The 27,362-nt window shown below is 36.1% G+C and overlaps 1 protein-coding gene across 1 annotated transcript; it reads right to left on the reverse strand.

Annotated features, from left to right (window-relative positions):
* Nucleotides 1–77: 77 nt before the first annotated feature.
* On the reverse strand, nucleotides 78–10,704 carry LOC311578248 (vomeronasal type-2 receptor 116-like; the record flags this gene model as incomplete). Its single annotated transcript, XM_084748100.1, has 5 exons — nucleotides 78–997; nucleotides 3,937–4,060; nucleotides 5,418–6,224; nucleotides 6,615–6,894; nucleotides 10,508–10,704. 5 exons carry the CDS (start codon nucleotides 10,702–10,704, stop codon nucleotides 78–80), a joined length of 2,328 nt encoding a protein of 775 aa, XP_084604226.1.
* Between the last annotated feature and the right edge of the window lie 16,658 nt (nucleotides 10,705–27,362).

Genomic DNA, 27,362 nt, shown 5'->3' on the forward strand with positions numbered 1-27,362 from the left:
CTGACCTAAATTTGATGATAAAAAGAATCAGTGTAATCATTTTGATAAGTTTGATCTAGCAAATATGTCAGGAAATTCTAATGAGCATTATCAATTTTAAAATGCAAATTATGGAACTTCTGAATGGACGTTTTCTCTGGTCTTAACAAAATAACGAAGCACTTTGGGGCAAAAATGCAAAGAAGCAGCCCTGCACTGGAGGCCAAGATACAGAAGACTTCCACAGCCACAGCAGCCTTGCCCTTTGTACTGTGGTAGACAGGTAGGAAGGTGACCCAGACACTACAGAACACTAGCATGCTGAATGACAGGAACTTGGCTTCATTGAATTTGTCAGGTAGACTCCTGGCCAAGAATGCCACAGTGAAACTTCCTATGGCAATAGAGCCCAAGTATCCCAGGACACAATAGAAGGCTGTAATTGAACCTTTGTTACAGATGATCAAAATGTACTGTTTTTCAACATGTACATCAGCATTGACAAATGGAGGGGAAGTGCCCAGCCAGATTCCACAGAAAACCAGTTGAATCATGGTGCAAATTGGAATGATGAAGTTAGGTGCCCCTGAGAGCAGAAGCCACCTCATCTTTCTATTTGGATTAGTAAACTTGAAGGCCAGAACTACAGTAATAGTCTTGGCCAAGACAGTAGAGGCAGCCACAGTGAACACAATTGCAAATGTGGTCTGCTGCATGATGCATGTGGCCACATGGGGACGGCCGAGGAAGAGCAGGGAACAGAGAAAGCAAAAGATGAGTGAGATGAGAAGAACATAGCTGAGAGTTCTGTTGTTGGCCTTGACAGTGGGCGTGTCTTGGTGCTTCAAAAAGACACCAAGTACAAAAGCAGTGAGAGCAGAGAAGCACAGGGCCACGCAGGCCAGAGATAATCCCAAAGGGTCTTCATAACCTAGGAACGCAATAACTTTTTTGAGGCAGCGAGTTCGTCCAGAGTTGGCATATTGATCATCTGGGCACTTCATACACTGATTCATGCCTGGTACAGAAAGCAAACTTTCATCAGATTTAATTTTTCTTGTTTATTCCAAAGTCATATATTGATGCATCGGAATTTTTTTTTTGTCAAATTTCTCATGTTTTGTAAAGGTGGAAAATTAAATTTGGCTGATGTGTAGGAATTAATAGCAATTTCCAATCTATTATCTTGGCGCACTATTATGCAAATCAGTTTTATATATTTATCTTGCATGTTCAACTTTAGTAGGTTGCTGGAAAATAATAGACTGTGATAGAATATTCGTGTTTCTAACAATAAATAGATTAATGAGAGAAATTTATAGAAGCACATTTATTTTTAACATTTCTGTAAGCTCTCAAGTGCAAAACTATATAAGCAGATTCTTCTGCATATATTTTGTCATTTCTCTCAGCTACAAGGCTGAAATGACATACCAATATCCTTATGCAACTGTTTGAGTATGCAAACACCACTAAGGGCAGATAGTTCATAAAGACCGCATGAATGGTGTCAAGAAAAACAGACTGCATTAGACATTTACCACTTATAAAATCTCAATATGTTAAAAGTATTAGATTTACTAAGTGGTTTCAAGGAATGAATTTTACTAAGAAATTCTATCTACCAGTTTTACTAACTTATATAATATTTGACTGTCAATGCTCTCTAAAATAATTTTAGACATTTTTAAATGATCAAGTAGTTAACTGTGTTCCTAAAAATTTGGTCATTTTGATAAATAAATGCATAGTATTGTCAACAACTTATCTATTAAAAGTAACATCAAAATTAGTTAGAGTCTTTATCAAAAGATAAAGTCAATATTATTTTAGCAACTTTTAAAAAAGTATGATATCAAAGACCCCATTCTGTTCGAATGATCAGATAACTAAGTATTTCCAATCATGACTAGGAGGTGAACTTTTTTTACATTTGAGTAGAATAGGTAGAAAAGACCAGTTATTATGTACTGACTTACTGATTTATTTAGTAATTTACTTAAATAACTGCTTGTATTTGCTATTTGTCAAGAATGTCTTCACTGGATACCTAGAACCTGGAGAAATAGTTAAAACAATGAATCTTTGCCCTTAACAACCTGCTGACTGCCACACATAAGCTTCTGTAAAGTCTTTCTTGCCTTCAAACTCTGTCCTGTGGTTTTAAATTATAAAATGAGAAACAAAATGGATCAGGAATCAAAGCCTTTCAGGAGCTATTCTGGTTTCAATCCACCAGTGACATCTCTTTTTCACTTTCTTTGGTCTCAGTGCTTAAGCCTCTATGACTCCAACAACATGATCTGAAAGCACATTCATATGGACATTGATATTCATCTTCAAAACCTCTGGCAGTACTCTAAACAACTAAATGTTTCTCTTATATTTTATTTTAATAAATAGTTTTAAAATGAAATTAAAAATATTCCTAAGTGAGAGATGATGCTAAGCTTAGTTTTAATATTTTTTAAAAATGAAAATATTTATTGAGAAAACAATGAAAGAGTTTTCCATCTCTTAAGGACATAGACATGACACACAATACATGATAGAGGGGGCAATCCTTCTAAACATATCATGTAATATATAATATGATATCTTCAAATCTATTTTAATTTTGGATACAATACAGACAAAATTAAAAACAATGATATCATTAATCCCATCCAGGAATGTACATTCCTTTGCTATTAGTTCTTTCTCTCATATTTTTCTAAGTACTGTTTTCTAAATTTCTGAACAAAAGTATTTAAGTATTTTATTTAGCCTAATAATTTAAAAATTATTTATTATGAGATATTTTATTTCAAGCTCTAAAATACAAAAAGCAGTGTAGTGGTGCATGCCTTTAATCCCAACACTCAGGAGGCACAGGGAGGCAGATCTCCGTGAGTTCGTGGCCAGCCTGGTCTATAAAGTGAGTCCAGGACAGCCAAGGCTACACAGAAAGAACCTGTTTGGAAAAACAAAACAAAGCAAAACAAAACAAAACAAAAAAAGAAAGAAATAGCAGCATGCAAATTTTAAAATCTTTTTGTGAATTAGCATTGTTTTTAATTACTCAATATTCAATACATTTAAAACATAATTTTCTTAAATTTATTTTCTATGTAGTATTCCATCAGCTTCTTTTTCTCAATAACATGGTAGTCTACAACATACGTCTAACACGTCAATATTTTTTTTTTGTGGCTGTACTCCACATGTTTATCAATGAAAGAAAAAGATGTTGTTCTGCCAGTTAAATGAAAGTTTAAGTTTATTATTTATGTATGCGTTGGAGTTGCAAAAAATAGCTTCCATTTTTCCATTACTGGATATACTATCAATAGCATCACTCTCAAAAGTTCATATCTCTATTTTTCACAAAGAAGTTATCCGTCACTCAGTAATATGAAATATTTATGTTCATTCTTGTTTTCAAAATTATTATAAAAATTTATTTTAGAATTTTATTCTGCCTTCAAATCCATTTATGGATTAGGTACAAATAAAAATGCTACCTACAAAATAACAGCATTATATATGATAGAACACTCTATAAATGCATGTTTCTCAAAGTTCAGAAACTCTGAACATCTACCCATTGTCACAAAGCTTGTAGTGTAGTAGATAAAATACGAAGCTCACATGTTTTAGAAAATATGAAAATTATATTTATTACATAATGCTGTATTATACAGTGCTGAGTTCTAGGCTAAAAATAAGTGCTATAGAGATGCTTAATGCCATAAAGCAATTTCCATCAGATACTATTTTATTTCATGGTTTTAAAATAATGAATTAAATCATAGTTCAGGACATGTGAGTGTGGTATTTAAAGGGGCAGACTTATTGAATTGTTTTATTTTATGATGAGATTTATGCCTTCAGTTTCCATAAGACCTCTTTGAAAACTATGCTAAAATTAGGGAAATTACTTATTCTATTTAAACTTTTCATGACTTATGTACTTACCTGTCATGTTAGAAATTTCATTCTCTGGGCAGGGGGTACAATCAAAACAGCAAACAAGCTTTTCCTCCTGAGGGGATTTCCTGAATCCTGGACTACAAGGTATACTGCAAATTGATGTTGGAGTCTGAGGAAAATCACAAATGGATTATAAAAAGATATTTCCCCACTTCAAATTGTAGCAATGACTTAGAAAATGGTACCATTGGAAAACATCCTTTTCCACAGTGCATTAAATTAAGGAGGAACATTTGATTTTATTTTGTAATTACAAATTATAAATGTATTGTGACTTATGCAATGTGACACTTACAGGTATATGAGTGTTTATATATACATATACAATTTATATCTATCATAGGTAAATAGATGATAAAAAGTTAGACAGAGAGCTAAATTACTTTGAATAATGTTCTGAACGTAAGTCTAAGAATGTGGGAAATGACTTAGTGAATACATATGAAAATGATATATGCTATGGCAATGGTCAAGTCATTTTTGAGATTTTGTGGTACTTACATTGCATAGAATTACAAGTCAATACAACACACCTGTCTAAGGTCTGTGTTCCACTCTATCATTTCTTCCGACATATACAATTGCCGGCCATGAGATAGGTATTGGAAAAAGTTTCCTATTTTCACCTTAAGTCCAAGCATTGGCAAAAAAACCATAGTGTGGTAAATGTCATACTCTGTGTCCATTTTTTCTTCCTGACTCAGGTCCACTTGTTGTCCAGCAGGGTTTATAAACTGGATGTTTTTCAGGAAAGGGACCATCTGAAACATTTATTATTTTAGTTTCAACTATGCCTATAGATTAGGAAAGAAAATATGAAGTTTAGATTGCCTTCAATTTTTATTTGTTTGCCTAAAAATGTGACTAATTACAAGTAGTTTGATAATAGGTAGGAAAAAAAACCAAGTATAGGTAAGATAACATTATAATTCAGAAATAGCAGATTCTCAATGGAGTTAATTCTCTAACACACGCACACCTCAGTAATATGCCTGGAGAGTAGGGTAACATTCTCCACCACATTTCCTCTATAATATTACCAGATAAACAGATAGGAAAATGAGGTCCTTATTGTTAATGTGACAAACTTATTTCCTGTTATTAGAACTGTACTTATGACATTGATCCCCAACTTCTTGATCACTAAAAATATCAGTCAGCTTCTTGTTGCCAATAAAAATTTTATAAGAAAGCATTATATTTTTTTTCAAATTTGAGAAATAAGAAATATATTTGTTTTAGAAATATTATGGAAACTACAATCAGCTTGGTTTATGAAAATCTGTGTTTCAGTGTTGCTGGAATAGAGTCCAACCAACAATAAAATTTACATGAAATACAATAAAAGCACAGAAATGTACGTGTTTGAGAGAAAATATCTTAGAAATACTTGGATAGAAGCTAGGGCTTCCATGAGGAAGCTTGTACCTATTTCACTACATGATACACCATGGAATACACACTACCTGCCAGGAGTCAAAGTCAAGCTCTTTTCCAGCAGTCATTTGCCATGTGTCTACTTGTTGCTGAAGCATCTGATGGAGCGCATGGGCTACAGCATACACAGCATTATATAGGTCATAACTTGTACCACTCAAGGACATTTCAAAATGGTGCTTGAATAACCATTTGAGTATTGTTTCATTTGAACAATTTTGCATATTTTTACAATTAGATGATGCCAAAGAACAATTACAATACATCCACCACAATCTAGCCAAGAAAAAGTCATCACTGTAGTTGGAAGGGTATGCTGTCTGGATAAACGTTTTAAAACCAGGTACTTCAGAGTAGTGGTGTGAGAAAGTGAGAGTCCCAAAATAAGACTTAAGGAGGAATTTTCCATTATTTATGATCATATCCCACTGAGAGGTAGTGACCCAGACTCTTTGAATGTTTACTAAATTCCATAGTCTCAAGTTCACTTGTAGATGAGAGTCTTTGTCTCCGTAAATGATAACCACTTTTGCTGATGATGTCACGATCTGGTTATAATAGGTATCTGCCCTTTGCAAAAAAATCTTGTTGTCATCTATAATAATACTTACAAAGGCTAAACATACACTGTTCACTTGCATCTCTCTTCTCAGTTCCAAGAGAAATTGATATCCTGGGTCATCATCTGAAACAATTGCTCCCACCCAGTTCCAGCTGAAATGGACCAATAAAGACACCATGGCCAGTGCCAGAGATGTGTCCTTAGGAGCCATCTGGAATAGATATGGAAACTGTTCTTGATTGCTCAGGAAAGGATGAAATGGTCCATAGTAAAGCTGAAAGAAGTTGAGCATAACAAATAACTTGGATAAGAGGGAATACATAATGCTTAGTCAAAAATAAGTGTGCTAAAGAAAGCCTGAGTGTCTTAGGAAGTGTTGACTTCTTATCCATTATTAAGGTGGTATGTAATTTCATGTATCTTATAAGGTACATAAAAATCCTAAGTCTTCTAGTAAAACAATTCATATTTCTGATGTTCCTTATGTCTATTTGTGTTAAAGTAGTGGTATGAGCCTCTAAAGTGTCTCAGTATTTATGCTTTGAATTCTATGCATCAAAAGAGACATAACCCACCCCATTTGCTTCCTTTCAATCAGCCTTGGATCAGAAAATCCAATTGAAAGGAGTCAATGTTTCATTAAAACCAACTCCTCGAACCTTACCTCTGGCCTCTTAGAGATGTACAGGAGCGATCCAAGTATGGCGGATGGTAACCACATTGGTCCTGTAAGTACAATTAAATATCTTCTGTGATTTGTACAGCAGAAGTTAGGAAGAAATTCACCTCTTTTTGAAGATAAACTGTTTATTCTCCAATCTTCGAGCAGGCTACATTCGACTTTAACTAGCAGTGAAATATTGGGTAGAATATGAGGGTTTCTATTGATTTCATCGAGGGCAAAATAAAGAGACAAAATCAAGTGGATATTCTTAGCTGTCAGTCTGAAATCAGAGCAAAAAATCAATAGAGATCAGACTTTAAACATATTGGTTGTGTATTTAATTCTTGTTTTGCTGACCCATTGCTTTGGTGATACAAATTCTGTGCCATATGGGAAAGAAAGATCTGTGGAATTATGTAAGGTTTCTAATAAAAAGACCTTGGGATGGATATCACACAAGCATGATTCTATTATTTTGAAATTTCATACAATTTTATTCACTTTTCTGTGAGCAAGGTGAGAAGTATGTCACAATGGACAGTGAGTCTGCTTATTCCTTTATTTTTGAATTCTAATACTTACCACACATGAACAAATGCAAGGGCATAATTTGATACCTAGACTCTGATGCTTTTTTTTTTTTTACACATAATCAGCCCTGGTCAAAATATGATTTATTTATATGTACAAATTATCAGTAGCTAAGTATATTGTCTGTTTCACCAGCTCTGAGAAAGTTTTTAAATTTATGGAAATAGTTATTTTTGGTCTTTCTCTCCACTTTAAGCAAATTTTTTCCTGTTTCTATTCTGTTTGATGCCAAGTAATGTTTCGTGATATGCTATTGATAATATCAATGAGTGTTTCTCATGAAGAGTGAGCTCTTCTCTCTTTTGGTAGGTCTATAGAATTCTAATAATTCAATTCATTTTTAATCACCCTTCTTAACATCAAAGACCATCATTGTCTGGCCTGATTACTATTGTTTTGTTCTGGTTAATAAAGATTTTTTTCTTTTGTAATCCCTTCATTCTAATTTCCACATTATTAATCCAACATGTATTTTTGTTGGTTGTTTGAGATAGGGTTTTCTGTGTAGTCCTGGCTGTCCTGGATGAAACATATTTTATCAAGATAAAGATTTTTTTCTGATATCATTTTCTTAAGCAGTTTGACAATCATGTGTATCAATCTGTATCATTTTATTCTTTTTCTTATGACTGTTTCAGCTTTTCTTTCAGATCATGTTGTGTTTTATTGCTTTGATCACTTGGTTGATGTGTAGCTGGTATGATCTCTGGCTTTTCCCACCAATTATGGGCTTTCCTTGCTTTGTTTTCTTTAGGTTTTCCAGACAAGCCTTTTTTGGGTAGCCTTAGCTGTCCTTGAATTTTCTCTGTAGACCTGGTCGGCCTCCAACTAACAGAGATGTGCTTGCCTCTGCTTCCCAAATGCTTGGATTAAAAGCATGTACCACAACCACCTGCCCAAATCTGGGCTTTCAGTTGGGGATTATTTCTTCAATAATATGCCATATTGTTTTCTGATTCCTAGCAAGCAAATGGCATGACATTTTCCAATTTTAAGGCACTTTTAATTTTTAAGTGCCAAATTTAGTGTTTGTCATTTGCTTATAACCTTAAGAAAATAATGTGAGAATTTCTATTGGTCATAACTATTAGTGCAATCTCAGCATATTATTTCCTTAAATTAACCTGTACTTCTTAAAGTTTTTTTCTTTATTTAAAATAAAAAATATTTTGTATCATGGAAATTCAATATCTTTATATAGCAGAAAAGAAAGCAAAGTCAATTCTCCCTCTTGAAATTAGAAAAATCACTAAAAATGGATGAATATTAGCAATTGATAGATCGTAGAATAGGAAGAGCCAGTTTTTTTGGTTTGCATCCCATAGTGATTACAAAAATGGCCCAGATGAAGAACCCATATGCAAAAGCATACCAGTAGCATAAATTAGACATTATTGGTTAAAAAATATTTTCAGGAGGATAGCAAATGTCATCAAAACATAATATAAAAATTCTTAAATAATAAAAAATGCACCTAAGGCAACCAGTCTCAAAATACATAGCTTTCACATTTTTGGAATTTTGACTTAATGTGAATGGAGTTAAATTGGCTTCTGTCCTTGATAGTACTATACGCCTAGGTGAGAATGAGGGAGTGATGGCCAACTGCATTCCCCTCATGTCTTAGATAAACAAGAGAAAATATCACGAAAACCTGGGATTCCAAAATCACAACAGAGGGCACACAGTAAGAATAATTTAACTCCCCACATAAAGTTTACTACATTCAAATATTGTAAAAATGAAATTCTATCATTCTATTTGAAAACACTTTTGGTACTCTGATATCAGATCTATAGGCATTCTTAAAATACACAATAATGAAATTGCTATGAAATGCCCCTCTTTTATTTATCAAATAATCACAAGCTCTAATGAAAAACTGAAGACCCAATGAAAAAAACTTTCCTCAGTCACAGAAATTCTGGTTAGGTACGTCATCATTAGATAAGTCATGATTAGGTAAGTTGGCCTACGTGAATTCTAATTTGTTAGATCACATTCCAAGAATGCTAATACAACTCAGAAGTGTAGTCACCTTACCAGAAATTGGGTAAAACAACATTCTTCTGAAAGAGTGAATTTGTAAAAACTTTCAAATGCAGAATATTGAATGAATACTTCAATTTAAGATGAAAACAAATTTATACTGTATGATTTTTTCACATACTCTAATTTGGTGCAAAACAAATTTCTCATGTTTTACCTATTCTGTGAAGAACAAACAATGACTAGGATATTCACATGTCTATTTCTCCAGGTGCAATAAGATGGCACAAGATGTTCATCAGGAAGTGTCAGACACAATACGATGGTATTTTATTCTCCCTAACATTCAATATTAGTACTATTAGAAACCTACCACAATTGAAAGTTTATCACAAGTAATAGTCAAGGAACATATTTTTCAGTGCTCATGTACAAATGGCATTCACCCAATTAGTAAATTGCCTTTGGAAATGAAAGACATGTAATAAAACAGAGAGAATATTAAAGGGTGATTTATCTAGTGCTAGACTCTTAAATAGAGTGAATAAACACAACCATTCCATACATGACTTAGTTATGTATAAATATTAAAAGTTAGAAAAACTGTGAAGCTTTTTCTTTGGATAACAAATGGTGAAAATATTTAAAATTAAACATGACAGAAATTTTATATAGGATTGCTACACTCATTTATAAATTAAAACTTTGGAAAAAGAGACCTGGAATGCTCCATACAAGGATATCTGGTTCTGTATAAAATTTTATGAAAATCTATTCAGTTCCCATATGGACCTTCTGTTTCTGAACTTGATTTCAGTCTCAGGATCTATCAGCACAGCAGATCAGAAAGGATGACATATATATTATATTTTACAAAAATGTAGTATTGTCTTAAGAAATATACACAGGAAGCAGGACAGAAGTATTAAAGAAATCTCTTCACAGGAATTCTATAATGATGAAATGAACTCTATCACACTACTGAGAGAAACCTTTTACTCAATCTCTAGGAAATGAAGTGATGGCAGTAGTTTGGATTATGCTTATCAGAGGCAACACTTGACACTGAAATAGCACTGCCACTATTAAAAGAATCCCTACAGGAAAAAAAAAGGTAGAAAGTATGTGTCATTCTGGTTCTTGCATGAAAAATACAACTCAGAAAAAAATGAATGAGGTATACTTACAGTATGGGAAATAGGGTAATAAGAGCCAAAAAATGAATTTTGTTATTTATCAGGTAATATGCTGGGGTAAATCAGATAAAAGACATGAAATATTGGTGCAAGGAGAACTAAATACGCGGCACTTACCGCTTATCTAGGTTCCCACTGAACTGTTCATTCTTTACATAACCAAGCTTTGTATAAATAGAAAATAAACAATCAATATCTTTGTCTCCCTCCCATGTTTTCTTGGTTTTCAATCTCCAAAAGCATCTGGGGTCGTCTGAACTACAGAAAAAGAAAGAAAGCTTCAGAATCCCGAAGAGAACAATCAAAGAGAACATCCTGTCACCAAGATGAAACTATTGGTAAAAGTTCAGCAACCAAGCACAGGAAACCATGTGTGAAATATTTCTGTGTACACATGTAAGCCTCTTTTTATTACTATAGTCACTAACGAGTGCATTTATGTTTCCCAATACTTTTCTTCTTTGCTTTTTCTCTGGAGAACTGCTAAGAATTCTCAGGCCTCAGGCTCTGCATCTGAGTTCCTAGGTCCAGGTGCAATGACCATTCAGTAATTTTGTTTAAGGACTATTCTTCCTTCCACAGTATTTGTGATTCTGTATATATCAGTCAAGCAGAAGGCCACAGGCAAGATTCTTCCTCAGTAAATTATGTAATAAGCCTAGTTCACAAAGTTGCTTTTCTGATCACCATTTGAAGCTGATTACATCATACATACTAGACAAGTTTGAAGTGGAGGCATAAGAAATAACTACTCTTAGACAGAGTATTGCAGACATACAGGTATCATGAGCATGGATATCTGTGATATGGAATGTATTTATATACTTATATATTTATTTATTTATTTATCTGTGGAATTTGCCTTTTTTCCTCTTTTTTTATTAATGTATTCTTGTTACATCTCAATGGTTATCCCATCCCTTGTATCCTCCCATTCTTCCCTCCCTCCCATTTTCTCCTTATTCCCCTCCTCTATGACTGTTCCTGAGGGGGACCTCCTCCCCCTGTATATGCTCATAGGGTATCAAGTCTCTTCTTGGTAACCTGCTATCCTTCGTCTGAGTGCCACCAGATCTCCCCCTCCAGGGGACATGTTCAAATATGAGGCACCAGAGTATATGTGAAAGTCAGTCCCCACTTTCCACTCAACTGTAGAGAATGTTCTGTCCATTGGCTATATCTCAGTAGGGGTTTAAAGTTTACCACCTGTATTGTCCTTGGCTGGTGCCTTTGTTTGAGCGGGACCCCTGGGCCCAAATCTGCCTATCATAATGTTCTACTTGTAGGTTTCTAGGACCCTCTGGATCCTTCTACTTTGCTCTTATCTCATGCTTCTCTCATCTAGAGTCCCAATAGGATGCCCTCCCCTCTGTCCCACTTTCCTGGTAAGTGAAGGCTTTCATGGGACATGCCCCTTGGACTAGTATGCAGATATGAGAGTATATACCATTTGAGTCTTTCTGCTTCGGGTTAACACACTCATCATGATCATTTCTAGTTCAATCCATTTGTCCACAAATTTTGGGAATTCCTTGTTTTTAATAGCTGAGTAGTATTCCATAGTGTATATGTACCACAGTTTCTTTATCCATTCTTCTACTAAGGAACACTTAGGCTGTTTCCATGTTCTGGCTATTATGAATAAGGCTGCTATGAATATGGTTGAGCAAAGTTTCTTGATGTGTGCTGGAGCATCTTCTGGGTATATTCCAAGGAGTGGAATAGCTGGGTCTTGAGGAAGCCCTATTCCCATTTTTCTGAGATAGCATCAGATAGATTTCCAAAGCAGCTTTACTAGTTTGCATTCCTACCAGCAATGAAGGAGTGTTCCTCTCTCTCCACATCCTCGCCAGCATGTGGTGTCACTTGAATTTTTTTTTATGTTAGCCATTCTGATGGCTGGGTGTAAGATGGAATCTCAGAGTTGTTTTTATTTGCATTTCCCTGATGACTAAAGAGGTTGAACATTTCTTTAAGTGTTTCTCAGCCATGTGATATTCCTCTGTTGAGAATTCTCTGTATAGTTCCAAGCCCCATTTCTCAGTTGGGTTATTTGGTTTGGTGGTGTTTAATTTCTTGAGTTTTTTATATATTTTGGAAATTAAACCTTTGTCAGATGTAGAGTTGGTGAAGATCTTTTCCCATTCTGTAGGCTGTCGCTTTGTTCTCTTGATAGTGTCTCCTGCCTTACAGAAGCTTCTCAGCCTCATGAGAATTTATTAATTGTTGACATTAAGACCTGGACTGTTGGTGTTCTGTTCAGGAAGTTGTCTCCTGTGCCAATATGTTCCAGGCTCTTCCTCACTTTTTCTTCTAAGTGACTTAGTGTCTCTGGTTTTATGTTGAGGTCTTTAATCCACTTGAATTTGAGTTTTGTGCAAGGTGACAAATAAGGGTCCAGTTGCATTTTTTTTTTACACATAGACATCCAGTTAGACCAGCACCATTTGTTGAAGATGCTATCCTTTTTCAATTGAATAGATTTGGCTTCTTTGTCGAAAATCAAGTGACCATATGTGTGTGGATTCATATCTGGGTCTTTGATTCAATTCCACTAATCAACCAGCCTGTTGCTGTACCAGTACCATGCTGTTTTAATTACTATTGCTTTACAGTACAGTTTGAGATCAGGTATGGAGATTCCTCCGGAGCACCTTTTATTGTACAAGATTGTTTAAGCTATTCTGGGTTTTTTGTTTTTCCATATGAAGTTCAGAATTGAACTTTCAATGTCTTTAAAAAATTGTGTAGGTATTTTGATAGGGATTGCATTGAATCTGTAGATTGCTTTTGGTAGGATGACCATTTTTATTATGTTAATTCTCCCGATCCATGAGCAAGGAAGGTCACTCCATCTTCTCATGACATCTTCAATCTCTTTCTTCAGAGTTTTGAAATTTTTTTTCAAACAAGTCCTTCACTTGCTTCGTTAGAGTAACTCCTGAATATTTTATATTGCTTGTGGCTAAAGTGAAGGGTGTGTGTTTTCTAATTTCTTCCTCTGCAAGCTTGTCATTTATGTATAGGAAGGCTACAGACTTTTTTGAGTTAATTTTGTATCCAGCCAATTTGCTGAAGGAGTTTATCAGCTGTAGGAGTTGTCTGGTGTAATTTTGAGGGTCACTTATGTACAATATCATATCATCTGCAAATAGGAATAATTTGACTTCCTCCTTTCCCATTTGGATACCCTTGATCTCCTTTTGTTCTTATTGTTCTGGCTAGAACTTTGAGTACTATATTGAAGAGATATGGAGAGAGTGGGCAGCCTTGCCTTGTTCCCGATTTTAGAGGAATTTCCTTGAGTGTCTCACCATTTAATTTGATTTTGGCTATTGGCTTGCTGTATATAGCCTTTAAGATGTTGAGGAAAGTGCCTTGTATCCCCAATCTCTCTAAAACTTTAAAGATGAAAGATTATTGGATTTTATCAAATGCTTTCTCTGCATCTGAGATGATCATGTGGTTTTTTATCTTCAGTTTGTTTTTATGATTCATTACATTGATGGATTTCCATATATTAAACCATGCCTGGAATGAGCCTACTTGGTCATGATGAATGATATCTTTGCTGTGTTCTTGTATTCGTTTTGTAAGTATTTTATTTAGTATTTATGCATCAATGTCCGTAAGAGAAATTGGTCTGAAATTCTCTTTCTTTGTTGAGTCTTTGTGAGGTTTAGGTATCAATGAGACTATGGCCTTATAGAATGAATTTAGTAATGCTCCATCCCTTTCTATCTTTTGGAGTAGCTTGAAGAGTATCGGTATTAGCTCGCACTTAAAGGTCTGGTAAAATTCTGCACTGAAACCATCTGGCCCTGGTTTTTGGTTGAGAGACTATCAATGATTGATTCAATTTCTGTAGGGGAAATGGGATTATTTAGCTTGTTTATCTGTTCTTCACTCAACTTTGGCAAGTGAAATTGACCAAGAAAATCGTCCATTTCCCTTAGATTTTAAAATTTTGTGGCATATATGCCTTCAAAGTAGGATCTTATGATTCTTTGTATTTCTTCAGTGTCTGTTGTTATGTCTCCCTTTTCATTCCTGATTTTGTTGATTTCAATACTGTCTCTCTACCTTTTAGTTAGTTTGGCTAATGGTCTGTCTATCTTGTTGACTTTCTCAAAGAACCAGCTCTTGGTTTTGTTGATTCTTTGGACTGTTTTCTTAGTTTCTAATTTGTTAATTTCACCCCTGAGTTTGATTATTTCCAGACGTCTACTCCTTTTGGGTGTTTCTGCTTCTTTTTTCCCCAGGGCTTCCAATTGTGTCGTTAAGGTGCTTATGTGCGATGCTTCCAATTTCTTTTTAAAGGTACTTAGTGCTATGAACTTTCCTCTTAGCACTACGTTCAATGTATCTCACAAATTTGGGTATGTTGTTTCTTCATTTTCATTGAATTTCAGAAACTCCTTGATTTCTTTCTTTCTTTCTTCCCTGACCCAGGTGTCATTTAGCAGAGAGTTGTTTAGTTTCCACATACGTGTAGGCTTTTTGTTATTTCTGTTGTTGTTGAATTGCAGCCTAAGCCCCTGATGATCTGATAGGATACAAGGTATTATTTCAATCCTTTTGTATCTGTTGAGGCTTTCTTTGTGAACTACAATGTGATCAATTTTGGAGAAGGTTCCATGGGGTACAGAGAAGAAGGTATATTCTTTCTTGTTTGGGTGAAAGGTTCTATAGATATCTGTTAGATCCATTTGACCCATGGCATTGGTTAATGATGTTATTTCTCAGCTTAGTTTCTGTTTCAATGACTTGTCCTTCAGTGAGAGTGGGATGTTGAAGTATCCTACTATTATTGTGTGGGGATCGATGTGTGGTTTAAGCCTTTTTAGCAGATATTTTATAAATGTGGATGCCCTTGTATTGGGAGCATAGATATTCAGAATTGTCATGTCATCTTGGTTGACTTTACCTTTGATGAGTATGAAGTGTCTGTCCTCATCCTTTTTGAATAATCTTGGTTGAAAGTCTATTTTGTTCAATATTAAAATGGCTACGCCTGCTTGCTTCTTGTGACCATTTGTTTGGAATATTTTTTCCAAACTTTTATCCTGAGGTAATGCCTATCATTATGGGTGAGATGTGTTTCTTGAATGCAAAAGAATGTTGGATCCTGTTTATGCACCCATTCAGTTAGTCTGTGTCTTTTTATTGGAGAATTGAGACCATTGATGTTGAGAGATATTAATGACCAGTTACTGTTGAGAGTCTTAATTTTGATGTTGGTTCCAGTTGATCGTTTGTGTAGTTGTGTTTTTGCCATGGTATAATTATCTATGTCCTGAGTAGTTTTGGTTGTAGCTTGACCTTTTGGGATGGAGTTTTCCTTCTAGTACCTTCTGTAAAGCTGGATTTGTGGATAGGTAATGTTTGAATTTGGTTTTGTCATGGAATATTTTGTTTTTTCCATCAGTGGTTATTGATAGCTTTGCTGGGTAAAGTAGTCTTGCCTGGTATCTGTGGTCTCTTAGGGTTTGTAGGATCTCTGTCCAGGCCCTTCTGGCTTTGATGGTCTCTGCTGAGAAGTTGGGTGTAATTCTGATAGGTTTGCCATCAAATGTTATTTTGCCTTTTCCCTTGCAGCTTTTAATATTTTTTTCTTGTTCTGTATGTTTTGTGTTTTGATTATTATGTGACAGACAGTTTTTCTTTTCTGGTCAATTCTATTTGGTGTTCTGTAGGCCTCTTGTATGTTTATAGGCATCTCTTTCTTTAGATTGGAGAAATATTCTTCTATGATTTTGTTGAGAATAGTTTCTGGGCCTTGGAGTCTGATATCTTCTCTTTCTTCAATGCCTATTATCCTCAGATTTCTTCTTTTCATGGTGTCCTTAATTTCTTGGATGTTTTGTTTCTGGAGATTTCCAGATTTGGCATTTTCTTTAATGGTTGCTTCAAGATCTGTGATTGTATCTTCTAGACTTGAGATTCGTTCTTCCATCTCTTGGATTCTGTTAGAAAAGCTCAGCACTGTGTCATTCGCCTTCTTCTCTGAGGTCTCACGCTCTCGTTTTTCTTCTGTCTGTGTGTTTATCATGGAATCAATTTTCATCTTCATATCTTGAACAGATTTTTTGATTTCTTTCATCTGGTTGTTTACATTTTCCTGAAAATTTTCTACTTCCACTCTATGTGCTTCTTTTATGTGTCGCACCTGCTTGGCTGCGTCTTCCTGCATCTGATTTCGAATTTTATTTGTTTCCTCCGTTATCATCCTCATTACCAAGGTTTTGAGATCATTTTCTTGTGTTTCTGTTGTATTTGAGTTCTCTGGGTTGTTTTATTTGGGATAGCTGGAAACTGGAGACGCCATGTTGTTTTGGGTTTTTTTTGCGTATGCTTTTACGCTGTCCCTTAGACACCTTGCCATCTCTGTTTTTGTTGGGTAACTTCCAGAGTTGGGTGGAGGGAGTCTGATGATAGATTCACTTGTTTCCTCACGATTTCCATAGGCTGAAAGCCCTGATACTTCACTGGTGTGGATGTCAGGAGGTTAGCCCTGTCGTTTTGGGCTCTCACAGCCTGTGATCCTCAGCTCCCCTTTGCTGTGGGTCCTGCAATTGTTCTGGGTCTCTGAATGAGCGTTGGATCAGGCCAAGGTATCCACAGCCTTTTGGGTTCCCTGCCAAGTCCAGCCAGGGACACTGGGCCCTAACCACGCGTAGAGCTCAGCTAGATTCTCAGGGCCTGAACAGTCTGGCACAGCAGGAGAGCTGTGACTGCACTGAGCAAGTGCCTAGGGTGGAAGTGAGCACTCCACCCAGCCTGCGTCACAGCAGGAGAACTGCGGCTGTGCTGAGCTGTTGCCTAGAGTGAAAGTGAGTGCTCCACCCAGCTTGTGTCAGCAGCAGAACTGCGACTGCGCTGAGCAAGTGCCTAGGGTGGAACTGAGCACTCTGCCCAGCTTTCGTCACAGCAGGGAAACTGTGACAGCGTTGAGCAAGCACCTAGGGTGGAACTGAGCACTCCACACAGCCTGTGTCACAGCAGGGGAGCTATGCCTCGGGCAGAATTGCTTGCTGAGCTGAGCCAGCTTCTCCACGGCACAGCTCACTGAGCAAACCCAAAACTCTGGGGCTGAACTGTCTGCTGTGTCCAGTTTGGGTCTCAAGGCACCACGCGACCCAAATCCTGTCCAGACTCCCCTCTCCCGCAGCAACTCCCACCGTCCACCACACCAATCGCCTCCACTGGAAGGTTCTGAGCTGCAAACCTCAGCCACCGCCGCTGGTGCCACTGGAGCCGCTGGTGCTGCTGGAGCCGCTGGTGCTGCTGGAGCCGCTGGTGGCACTGCTGTCTCTGCCGCTGCTGCTCTGATCCTACAAAGTCCATGCTCGTCCTGTGTGCAGGGGCAAGCAGATCCTCCGCACCCTGGTCCCTCCGAACTGTGGAGCACTTCTGCTGCCGTGGTGTGGGGACCTTGGTGTTCCTGGCTCAGAAATCTGTACAATTCCCTGAAATGTTCACTGGAGCTTTCAAACACAGTCCACACTGCTCACCACCATCTTGGATCTCCCTCTAAATTTTCATTTTAATGTACATATCATTTGGAGATTGCTTCTGTGTTAGGGATAGGAATGTGTGTCTACTTCTTCCAGCTTTATGAGCAATGATCATATTGTACTAGATTATCCTACATCTTCTTTAGCACATATACTAGTTGTGCCTGCTCTTCTACAAAGTTCTCTGAGCCCTGTGGAGAAGGTTTTAAGAAAAGTATTCCGTTTAGGACTCAGTACTCCAACATCTCTCACTCTCTGCACAATGCCTCACTATGATGCTCTGTATTCATTCCCTCATTCTATGAGGACACAGTCACTATGGTAACTAATCACACAAAGACTCTACAAAGAAAGAGAATTCTAGAATAATTTCCTTATGATTATTGATGCAAAATTACTCAACAAAATACACCATATGTGACTTGGACTTTTTTTTTTTTGCATCTTTTAATATTCTTCCTTTGTTCTGTTCATTTGGTGCTTTATTATATGGCATGAGGATTCTCTTTTCTGGTCCAATATATTTGGAGTTATGTAGGCTTCTTGTATGTTCATGGGCATTTCCTTCTTTAGGTTGGGGAAATTTTCTTCTATGATTTTGTTGAAAAGGTTTTTGGGCCTTGTAGTTTAGAGTATTCTCCTTCTTCTGTTCTTATTATTCTTAACTTTAGTCTTTTTGTAGTGTCCCATGTTTCTTGGGTGTTTTGTGTTGGGAACTTTTTAGTTTAATGTTAGATAGTGTTAGATAGATTGATGTATCTATAACTACAATCAGATCTTCCACATTTGAGATTCTGTCTTCCATTTCTTGTACTTGATTGGCATGGCTTGTGTGCATCATTCCTGTTCTATTCCCTATGTTTTCCACCTCTAAGATTGCCTCAGCTTGTGTTTTCTTTGTAACTTCTAATTTCCATTGTAGGTCTTGAATAGTCTTATGCATTTCTTTCTGCCACTTGATTGAATTTTCCTGTAATTCTCCTGCAATTCTTTATAGAATTTATTCAGTTCCTTCATCTGTTTGAGTGTATTTTCCTCAATCTGTTTCTTTGAGTGATGATTTGTATCAGGAACTTTTTAGTTTTAACATTTTCTTTGACTTATGTATCAATGTCAACTGTATCTTTTACACTTCAGAGTCTCTCCTCCATCTCTTCTATTTTGTTGGTGTTTCTTATGTCTGCCATTTCTGTTCTCTTCCCTAGTTTTTCCAACTCCAGGATTCCCTCAGATTGTGTTTTCTAATTCCCATTTTACGTCTTGAAGTGTTTTATTCATTTATTTCTCCCACTCTATGGTATTTTCCTATAATTCTTTATAGGATTTATTCAATTCCTTTCTCATCCAATGGAGTTGCTGTATTCCACTTTTTATTCTCATATTTACTCTTGGCCTTGCATTGTGACCAAACTGGAACATTTTATTCAACAGATGCTTGAGACAATAAGGCTCCACCAGGTAGAGATATATTACCAGAGGCTTGTCATGCATTAACCAGCTTCCATTTATGACCAATCAGGGCTCTAAAGATAGAGGCCTTGCCCCCTGCCCTTCACTTGATCCACAACAGGTAAGATCTAGGTGGATCCTGGACAACCTGAGACAGACAAAAGAGGAGCTTAAAGTGGATGGTGTCCTGGTACCTAATTATGGGTAAGACCTCAATGTGAGAGACAACCTAAGACAGGGGCCATAAACTGATGTCCATCAAACAGAACAAAAAGGGGGAGATGTTGGACCCTATGGCCGAAACTGTCAGCCTCTGAGGTGTTGTAGACAGAACCAAGCCTGGCCCGGTTTCAGCAACATTCTCTGGTGGGTACTTCCACATAAAACGACTCAGTATGGTTCATCTGTGTACAACCTGGTGCAAACCCTGCATACCAACAACCATGTAACACAAACTGATTGGTCCCACAGTATCAGACCACTGAATGTCCTGGGAGATGTCATATGTCCTGACTTTTTATGCCCCACTCGCTCCCTATACTCTATATAAAAAAACCCAGCCATAATAAAATTGAGACCTTGCTCTGAAGAGACTCCAGACTCATTGTATTTTTCCTCCGGGCAGTGTAGGAGGAGGCTGGGTTGTCAACATTCAATATCCCACTCAGCCCTCAGGGAGAAAAAATGATGGGCCTGAGTCCCCTCCCATTCTAGCCCTACCTGCTGGCATAAGAGAACCTACATGGAAGAGGCAGGGAAAGTGGTAACAAGAAGATAAGAGAGAGGGGATTATAATCAAGATGTTATGTAAATAAGTTATAATAAACATATTTTAGAAAGACAATAGCTCTATAGTTAAAGGGCAGATTCAGTAATACACTCTCATGTTATTTCTATACTGCAACCCCTCCTTTTCCTTCTCAATCTCATTACTCTTACCTAAGGATGGAGGGAAAAGAAGAAAAAAAAAGAGACATATTCCTGAGTCTAAGTTCTTATACCTTGTTTTATTCCCCGGATAAAGAGTACTTATAACTTATATCCAACTCCCATAAATGACAACAAATATGAATAGCCCTTTAAATGACCAAAACCATCCACTCCAAGGTGAGGGGATGGGACTTGCTCTTCTTTTGATTGTTTTCTGCTGATTTGGAGAATAGGATACCTTACTTGTGGTCCCAAAAGAGATTGGAGAAAATGGCTAGGCAAGCTAGCAGTCACATTTATAGTCCATTCTCTTAAGGCTAAGAAAATGCAATCTTAAAAAAAGTCCTGTTTGCAACAGTCTACTGTGGACCAAATAAGCTAGCTGCTTTGAAGTTATGGAAATGCTTTCTAAAGAAATCTTTAACAGAGTTACACAAGGAAAACAGCTATTTTATCAAATACAACTGAACCAGAATTGCACTTACAATTTAAAGAGGATGTCAAAAGTTTTATTTACATATTGCTCCCAACATATTTGGCATAGTTTTGTTTCAGTATGTTTCAACATGTTGTCTGTGTTCAGCAAGTGATTACCACAGCACATACTTACAAAATACACTAGCATGGGTCATCTGCATGAGGAGTAGATTTCTTATGGTCAGAGTTATGCATTTAGTTTAACTTAGGTTATCCAGGTAATGATAAGTTCATTCCAGTTGCTCCTTTCAAGGCAGGTTAAATAAAATAGGGTGAGTATACAGTTAAAAAGAAACCAGGTTAAATCCATGGTTTTAAATGATCTCAAGGCATATTATTAACATTTTTACAAGGACTGACAAAAGTTTATTCTCTCTGGGAAGAGATATGTTTAGACAATAGTATTACCCTCAAGAAGTGTAAGGTTAGTGTATCTGTTCTGATTATAACATCAATCTATATTAATGTTTAATTTTGGAGACCTACTAACAGAACTCATATGAAAGAACTCATATTTTGAGGAGTATTGATGTTCTGGTGGAATTCATTGCTAACTCTGTGTAACTCTAGATTGTTTTGGGTGGGGAAATTAATTAACACATAACATAATGGATATTATGGGTCTATTTAAATTATTTCATTCATCTTGCTTCAGCCTTAAGATTTTGGGCATACTTAGATGTAATCCTTAGCTTTAAAAATGTTTCAATTGCACATTATATTGCTTTTATCTTTTTACTTAAAATTTTCATACAAATCATTCAGATCATATGTTTTCCCCTTTCCCAAAAATCAAAACAAACAATAAAACAAAAAAATAGCAAAGCCAACAAAATGAAACAAATAGGCCTCTGACAAATAGAGTATATTTACCTAGTACTTCTGGATTTGTCTAGGAGTGTGAGTAATTAACTAAATGACAATCCATTAGAGAAAACTAATTATACCTTTCTCAGATGTCAATTGCAAATAGCTTCTTCTGAGGTATTTAAAATTTTATTTGACCCATATAATATGATAGAGCAATTCTTCAATTGTCATATGTTTGTAAAAGAGTATCTAACTGTTCTTTACTATAAGGAATAATTTTTTTTGCATTTCTTTTCTGAGTAAATCTCAAGATTTTAATCTTTCTTTTGTAAGTAATTGGCTACACACATATGGACAGGAAGAAGCCATTTTTATTTGTGTGAGGCAAATATATCCACTCCAAAATCCCATCCTGCTGGAGGCAGGAATGGGTGCATAAGTAGTTTTTAATATACTGAGAGACCAAGGCTTAGTATAATTAATTTGTTGTACTTTGGCATTCTGTACCCTTTGTTTTATTAGTTCTAGTTGTACTAAGGCTTTTTGTGTTAACTGTCTGGGCTATATTGGATCTGGGTCTCTTTTTAGAGTTTTAAACCAATGATGTAATTGTCCAGTAGTAATTTTTAAATAGGATCTAATTCAATTTATATTTTCAATAATTTTTGAAAATCATTAAGCATTTTAAATTTATTGATCCTAAATTGTAACTTTTGTGACATAATAAAATTGTTATAGATAGTTTTTCTCATGTAACTGATTGGCCTATTATGTTGTATTTTGTCAGGGACAATAACCAACATATATTGAGTTAAAGACTCAATTGTTTATTTAAGAATGGATTTAGTTATTTTTTTTGCCTTTTCTGTTATAAGAATATCATCTATATAATGTAAAATAAAAGCCTTTTTATATTTATTTCTAACAGATTTTAATGTTTGGTCCATAAATATTTTACAAAGTATGGGGCTATTTTTTATTCCTTGAGGCAAGACTTTTCATTGATATCTTTGACAAGGTCTCTGGAAATTAACTGAAGATATGTTAAATATTAATTTATGAGAATCCTTAGGATGTAATTTAATCGTGAAAAAAAAATCTTTCAGATCTATAACAATAATGTAATAGCCTTCAGGAATAGCTACAGGAGAAGGAAGGCCAGATTGAAGGGAACCTGTATCATGTATAGTTTTATTTATAGCTCATAAATCTTGTAAAAATCTTCATTTCCCTGATTTTTTTCTTGATAACAAACATGGGAGTATTTCATGGACTATTTGATTTTTCTATACGTCCTGTATCTAATTTTTTTTTAACAAGTTGTTCTAATGTCTGTATCTTTTCTTATGTTAGGGGCCACTGATTAATCTCAACAGTCTCCTCATTTATCCATGAAATTTTATCTGTATTCAATTTCTTGAATATTTTTCTTACACCTTTATAGTTATTAGAGATCTTCGGTTATTTGTACAGTTTTTAAAAGGCCTAAGCATAATTTTTTCTATCAATTGTACTCCCTCATAAAGAGAAAGCCCATAATCTTTGTTTACTATAAGATCTAACCCTGTGTTTCCTTGTGTTGGTCTGCTAGATCTAAGATGTTAAATTCAAAGGTGAGAGGATTTAAGTTACTTTGTTTTTCTTCTTTATGCCCTCTTTTTATTTTGGGGCTGATGGTTTGCCCTCACCTCATTTTTTGGTCACTCCATCTGTAAGGGGGGGTCTCATCTTTGTGAAACTTTGATATACACTCATGTTTTAAATTTTTTTTTTTACACTGAGGATACAACCCTGGAAGCTTGTTTTTCTTATAGGTGATCTGCTTTCCCTTGGTGTAGTCACGACTAATGTGACCCTGCTGACCACAAGAGAAGCATGAAATTTTCTGATTGTTACTCCCTTTTAAGTTCTGAAGGCATGGAAATGTTTCCATTACATAGCTACAATGTGTAGGCCATACCCTGGAACTACCACTGGCTGAGCCATAATCTTGTAAGTCCTTGTTTTTCTAATTAGTCTGATTAGTTCATGACAGAGAGTATTGGCATTTTTTCCATGCAAGTTGTTTTAATAACATGTCTGTTTCCTTAGAGGGAGGGAGTATCCTATCTAGTGTCTCTTTTAGTAACAAAAAAAATCATAAAATTTTGTCAAACTCTCTTTTGAGGTTTTAACACCTCTGCCTTCTAACATATGACTTAATACTATCAAGAACATATCCCTGCTCATGGACTGTGAATGTCCCCTAATTCTTAGCTACTCGCCTCTTAGCTCAGCCTTTCCTTTTGTTGAACAGTCTGTAGCACTCTTTGGTGAGGTCCTTATCTTTGTCTGAAAAAATATTTAAAAAGAGAAGAGAAAGCTTACTTTACTTTGAGCCCCACGTTGGGCACCAGCTGCCACAGACCATCTCAGTCATGTATAGGTCCTTGGGAACGAGGGTTTTCGAAGCGTTGGTGGACACAAATAGGCAAGTCACAAACAGAGACAAAACAGAGGTAGTGTTTGCATCTGAGGTTGAATTGGAGATAAGCAAGCCAGGTTTTTATACACATCTCCTGAAACGGGGAGAGTCCCTCATGGTTACATTATTTTTTATACAATTTAAAATACAGGATGTAGTATAATAATATTGTCATCAACCTTGAACAATCATTTATAAGTCATTAGATTGGTATCAGTTCATATGCCCTCTTTATCAAAGGTCAGTGTTCTCTTATTATGTCAAACATATGTGAGTCAGTACAGTTTGTTTTTATTAGCTCTTCAGTCACTACCTGGAGTTTTTCTTAAAAACAGCTTATTTGTAAGTCATAATATAAATTATTCACTTGTGATTGATTAACAAGTGGAACGGAACTTAATGCTAAACTTAACTGAGTGACCTGTCTGCAGTGTTAGTTAAGGGTTGCCTAGCAACACAGTTATGTCTGAAGAGTTCTTTGATATGATAGTAGGTCAGAAGAATGAAACCAGATATGATATTTCAAAACAAATGAGTGAGAAATAAAACTGCAATCATTTGCTCCTGGCAGGAACATCAGACCAGTTTCCAGGAGGCTCTTCCTTGTGTAGGGGTTGGAGCATTGGGTTCTGTAGTAATGTTTGTCACACAGACTCCACTGGAGGGGTCATGACACCTATTTTGACAATACCTATTAAATATGTTACTGAAAGTGTAAGCTAGAACATTAAGAGAAATGAAGATAAAATGGATATAATATAAAAGATAAATTTTCAAAACAACTATTTACAAATTATATGGGAGTACATATTGTACCAAAAATATAATGAAAGCCCATAGCTGATAAACACTTTCAACAAGGTGGCTGGATATAAAACTAACTCAAAAAATGTATACCTCCTATATACAAATGACAAATGGACTTTGGAAGAATTCAGTGAAACAATACCCTTTACAATAGCCACAAATAATATAAAATATTTTATGATAATTCTAGCAAAGCGAATGAAAGACTTATGCAGTGAAAACTTTGAAGAAAGAAATTAAAGAAGATAATGAAGATTGAAAGATGCCCATGCTCATGACTGGTAAAATTAGCAGAGTAAAAATGCCCATCTTATCAAAAGCAATATATAGATTCAATTAAATCCTCACCAAAAGCCAACAGAAATATTTACAGAGTTTGAAAGGACAATTCTGAACTACATATGGAAAATTAAAAACAAACAAACAAAATGGGACAGCCAAAAGAATAACAAACAAAACAAAAGTGAATAGCCAAATCAATTCAACAAACAAAAAGACAAAAGCTGCTGGAGGTATCACCATCCTTGAGTTCAAGTTGCACTACAGAGCTATAGTAATAAAAACAACAGGGTATTGGCATAAAAACAAATATGCTGATCAACTGAAGGGGTTTGTAGACCTAGACATAAATTCACACACATGTGGATGCCTGGCATGCACAGTATATACTCACAAGTGGATATTAGCCCAACAGAGAAGTCATCTGAGAGACTCCAGGGAAAGATGCTGGGAGTCTGTGATGGACTCTGTGTGAGAATGGTATGGAAGAGTGCAGGGATGGAAGATCCCAGAGGGTTCAGGAGTCCCAGTTTAGAAACCAATGAGATCTTCCTCTGGTGTGACTGGGTTACATTTGGTTAAAGTTTTGGCCAAGGAAGTCCTGTGGAGTATCCTAAACAATATAGACCGATGTTAGGACAGAAGGTCATTCTCTAATAAGTCACAGCAGGCACCCATTGCTGATGAAAACTTCCACTGAGATAATTGACCATAAAGAGGTCAAGCTGATATGAGCTAGCATCCTTCACTCCTATTTTCTCATCTCTTTGGAGTGAGAAGGTAATCTTCAGGCTGTGGAAAGAGAAACCTGGACTCTGCCATAAAACCCTCCAACTACATTCAGTCCACCCTAGAAAAGTTGTTGTGATAATTACAGCACAAAATATGTTGGCAGAGCCAAAGAGTATCTGATTTAAGTTGAGGCCTCCTCCACATGAAGGAGCCCATGGCAGATACTGCTTGGATATCCAGAAACTAGAGATTAGATAGCCCAAAAGCCTATGTTAGAATAAAATACAACTAATTGTTCTTTTTAAAAATGCAATTATTACTAATGATATCCTGTTATACTCATAGATTTGTGCCTTGTCCCTTAACCATCAAAGCCCCTTTCTTTAGCATCAGGCAGGAGTGTTGCAAAGACACACAATGTGAAGAGGGATTTTTAAATTGTTGGTCTCCATTGGGTCCTTCCCTTTGGAGATCAGGGAACCCCACAGAAGAAGGGGAGGAAAGAATGTAGGAGTTGGGGAGGACATGCCCCAAAGAATCAACTAAGTAGGGCTCATGACACTGAAACGGCAAGCATAGGGCCAGCATTAGTCTACAGCTGGTGTTCTCTCTCTCTCTCTCTCTCTCTGCCTCTCTCCAAATGAGAAGAGGATAGAGACAATTTTCTACATTTATTTATTTTATTAGTATACAGCCTATTCCTAGGACCCTCCCTCTTCTCTTCCCAATCCTTGCTTAATCATGCCGTGGTTCAATCACAACAAACAGAAATCCTCAACAAATGTATTATTCTGGACACAGATTCTTGGCAAGAAGACCAAGCAATACTATTTGTCCATTTTATAGGCCCGACCTTTTCTGTGATTACATAGGCATTCCAGAGTTTGCTAGGAATTCCATACACCTTTTCCACATTATTAGTTACAAGGGTCATGACACTGAACATTTAGATGTTGAGATAAATCAGCTATTTAGAGTCAAGAAAGAAGCTCTGGAGGATAAAATGAGTACAAAGAATGCTCACACCAGGGCTGTAGCAGTTTAGTAGTGCCTGCCCATTTCATGAAATCCTAGAACTCTGTGTAGAAGCTCAGTCTAAGGGAAACTAATATATTCTAAAAATACTTTCCTAATAAATTTGATCTCAGCTCATATATATGATCCTCTGAATACAAGTACATTCTTAAACTCAGAATCATATGGAGCTAAGGATGTCTCAATTTCCTTTAGAAATGGATAAACTAGAATAAGAAAATCATGCTCAATTTAAAACTGGAAGAAGACAAACATATCTGAAATTGTTCCTAGAATATGGAAGTACAAAGAAGGAACTTTTTTTCCCTCATAAACACTAATTACTCAGGAAAACTCAGGTTTCCATGTTCTTTATATATACGACTAAGATTTGAGTAATCATAAATGTGAAAGGAATTAAAGTCACACTCCTTACCAATATGAGACCCACGTTCTCTTTGTGAACTACCTGTTCTAGTTCAAAGTTTTGTTC

Source organism: Acomys minous (assembly GCF_964271855.1).
Source record: "Acomys minous genome assembly, chromosome: 2".
Taxonomy (NCBI): Eukaryota; Metazoa; Chordata; class Mammalia; order Rodentia; family Muridae; genus Acomys; species Acomys minous.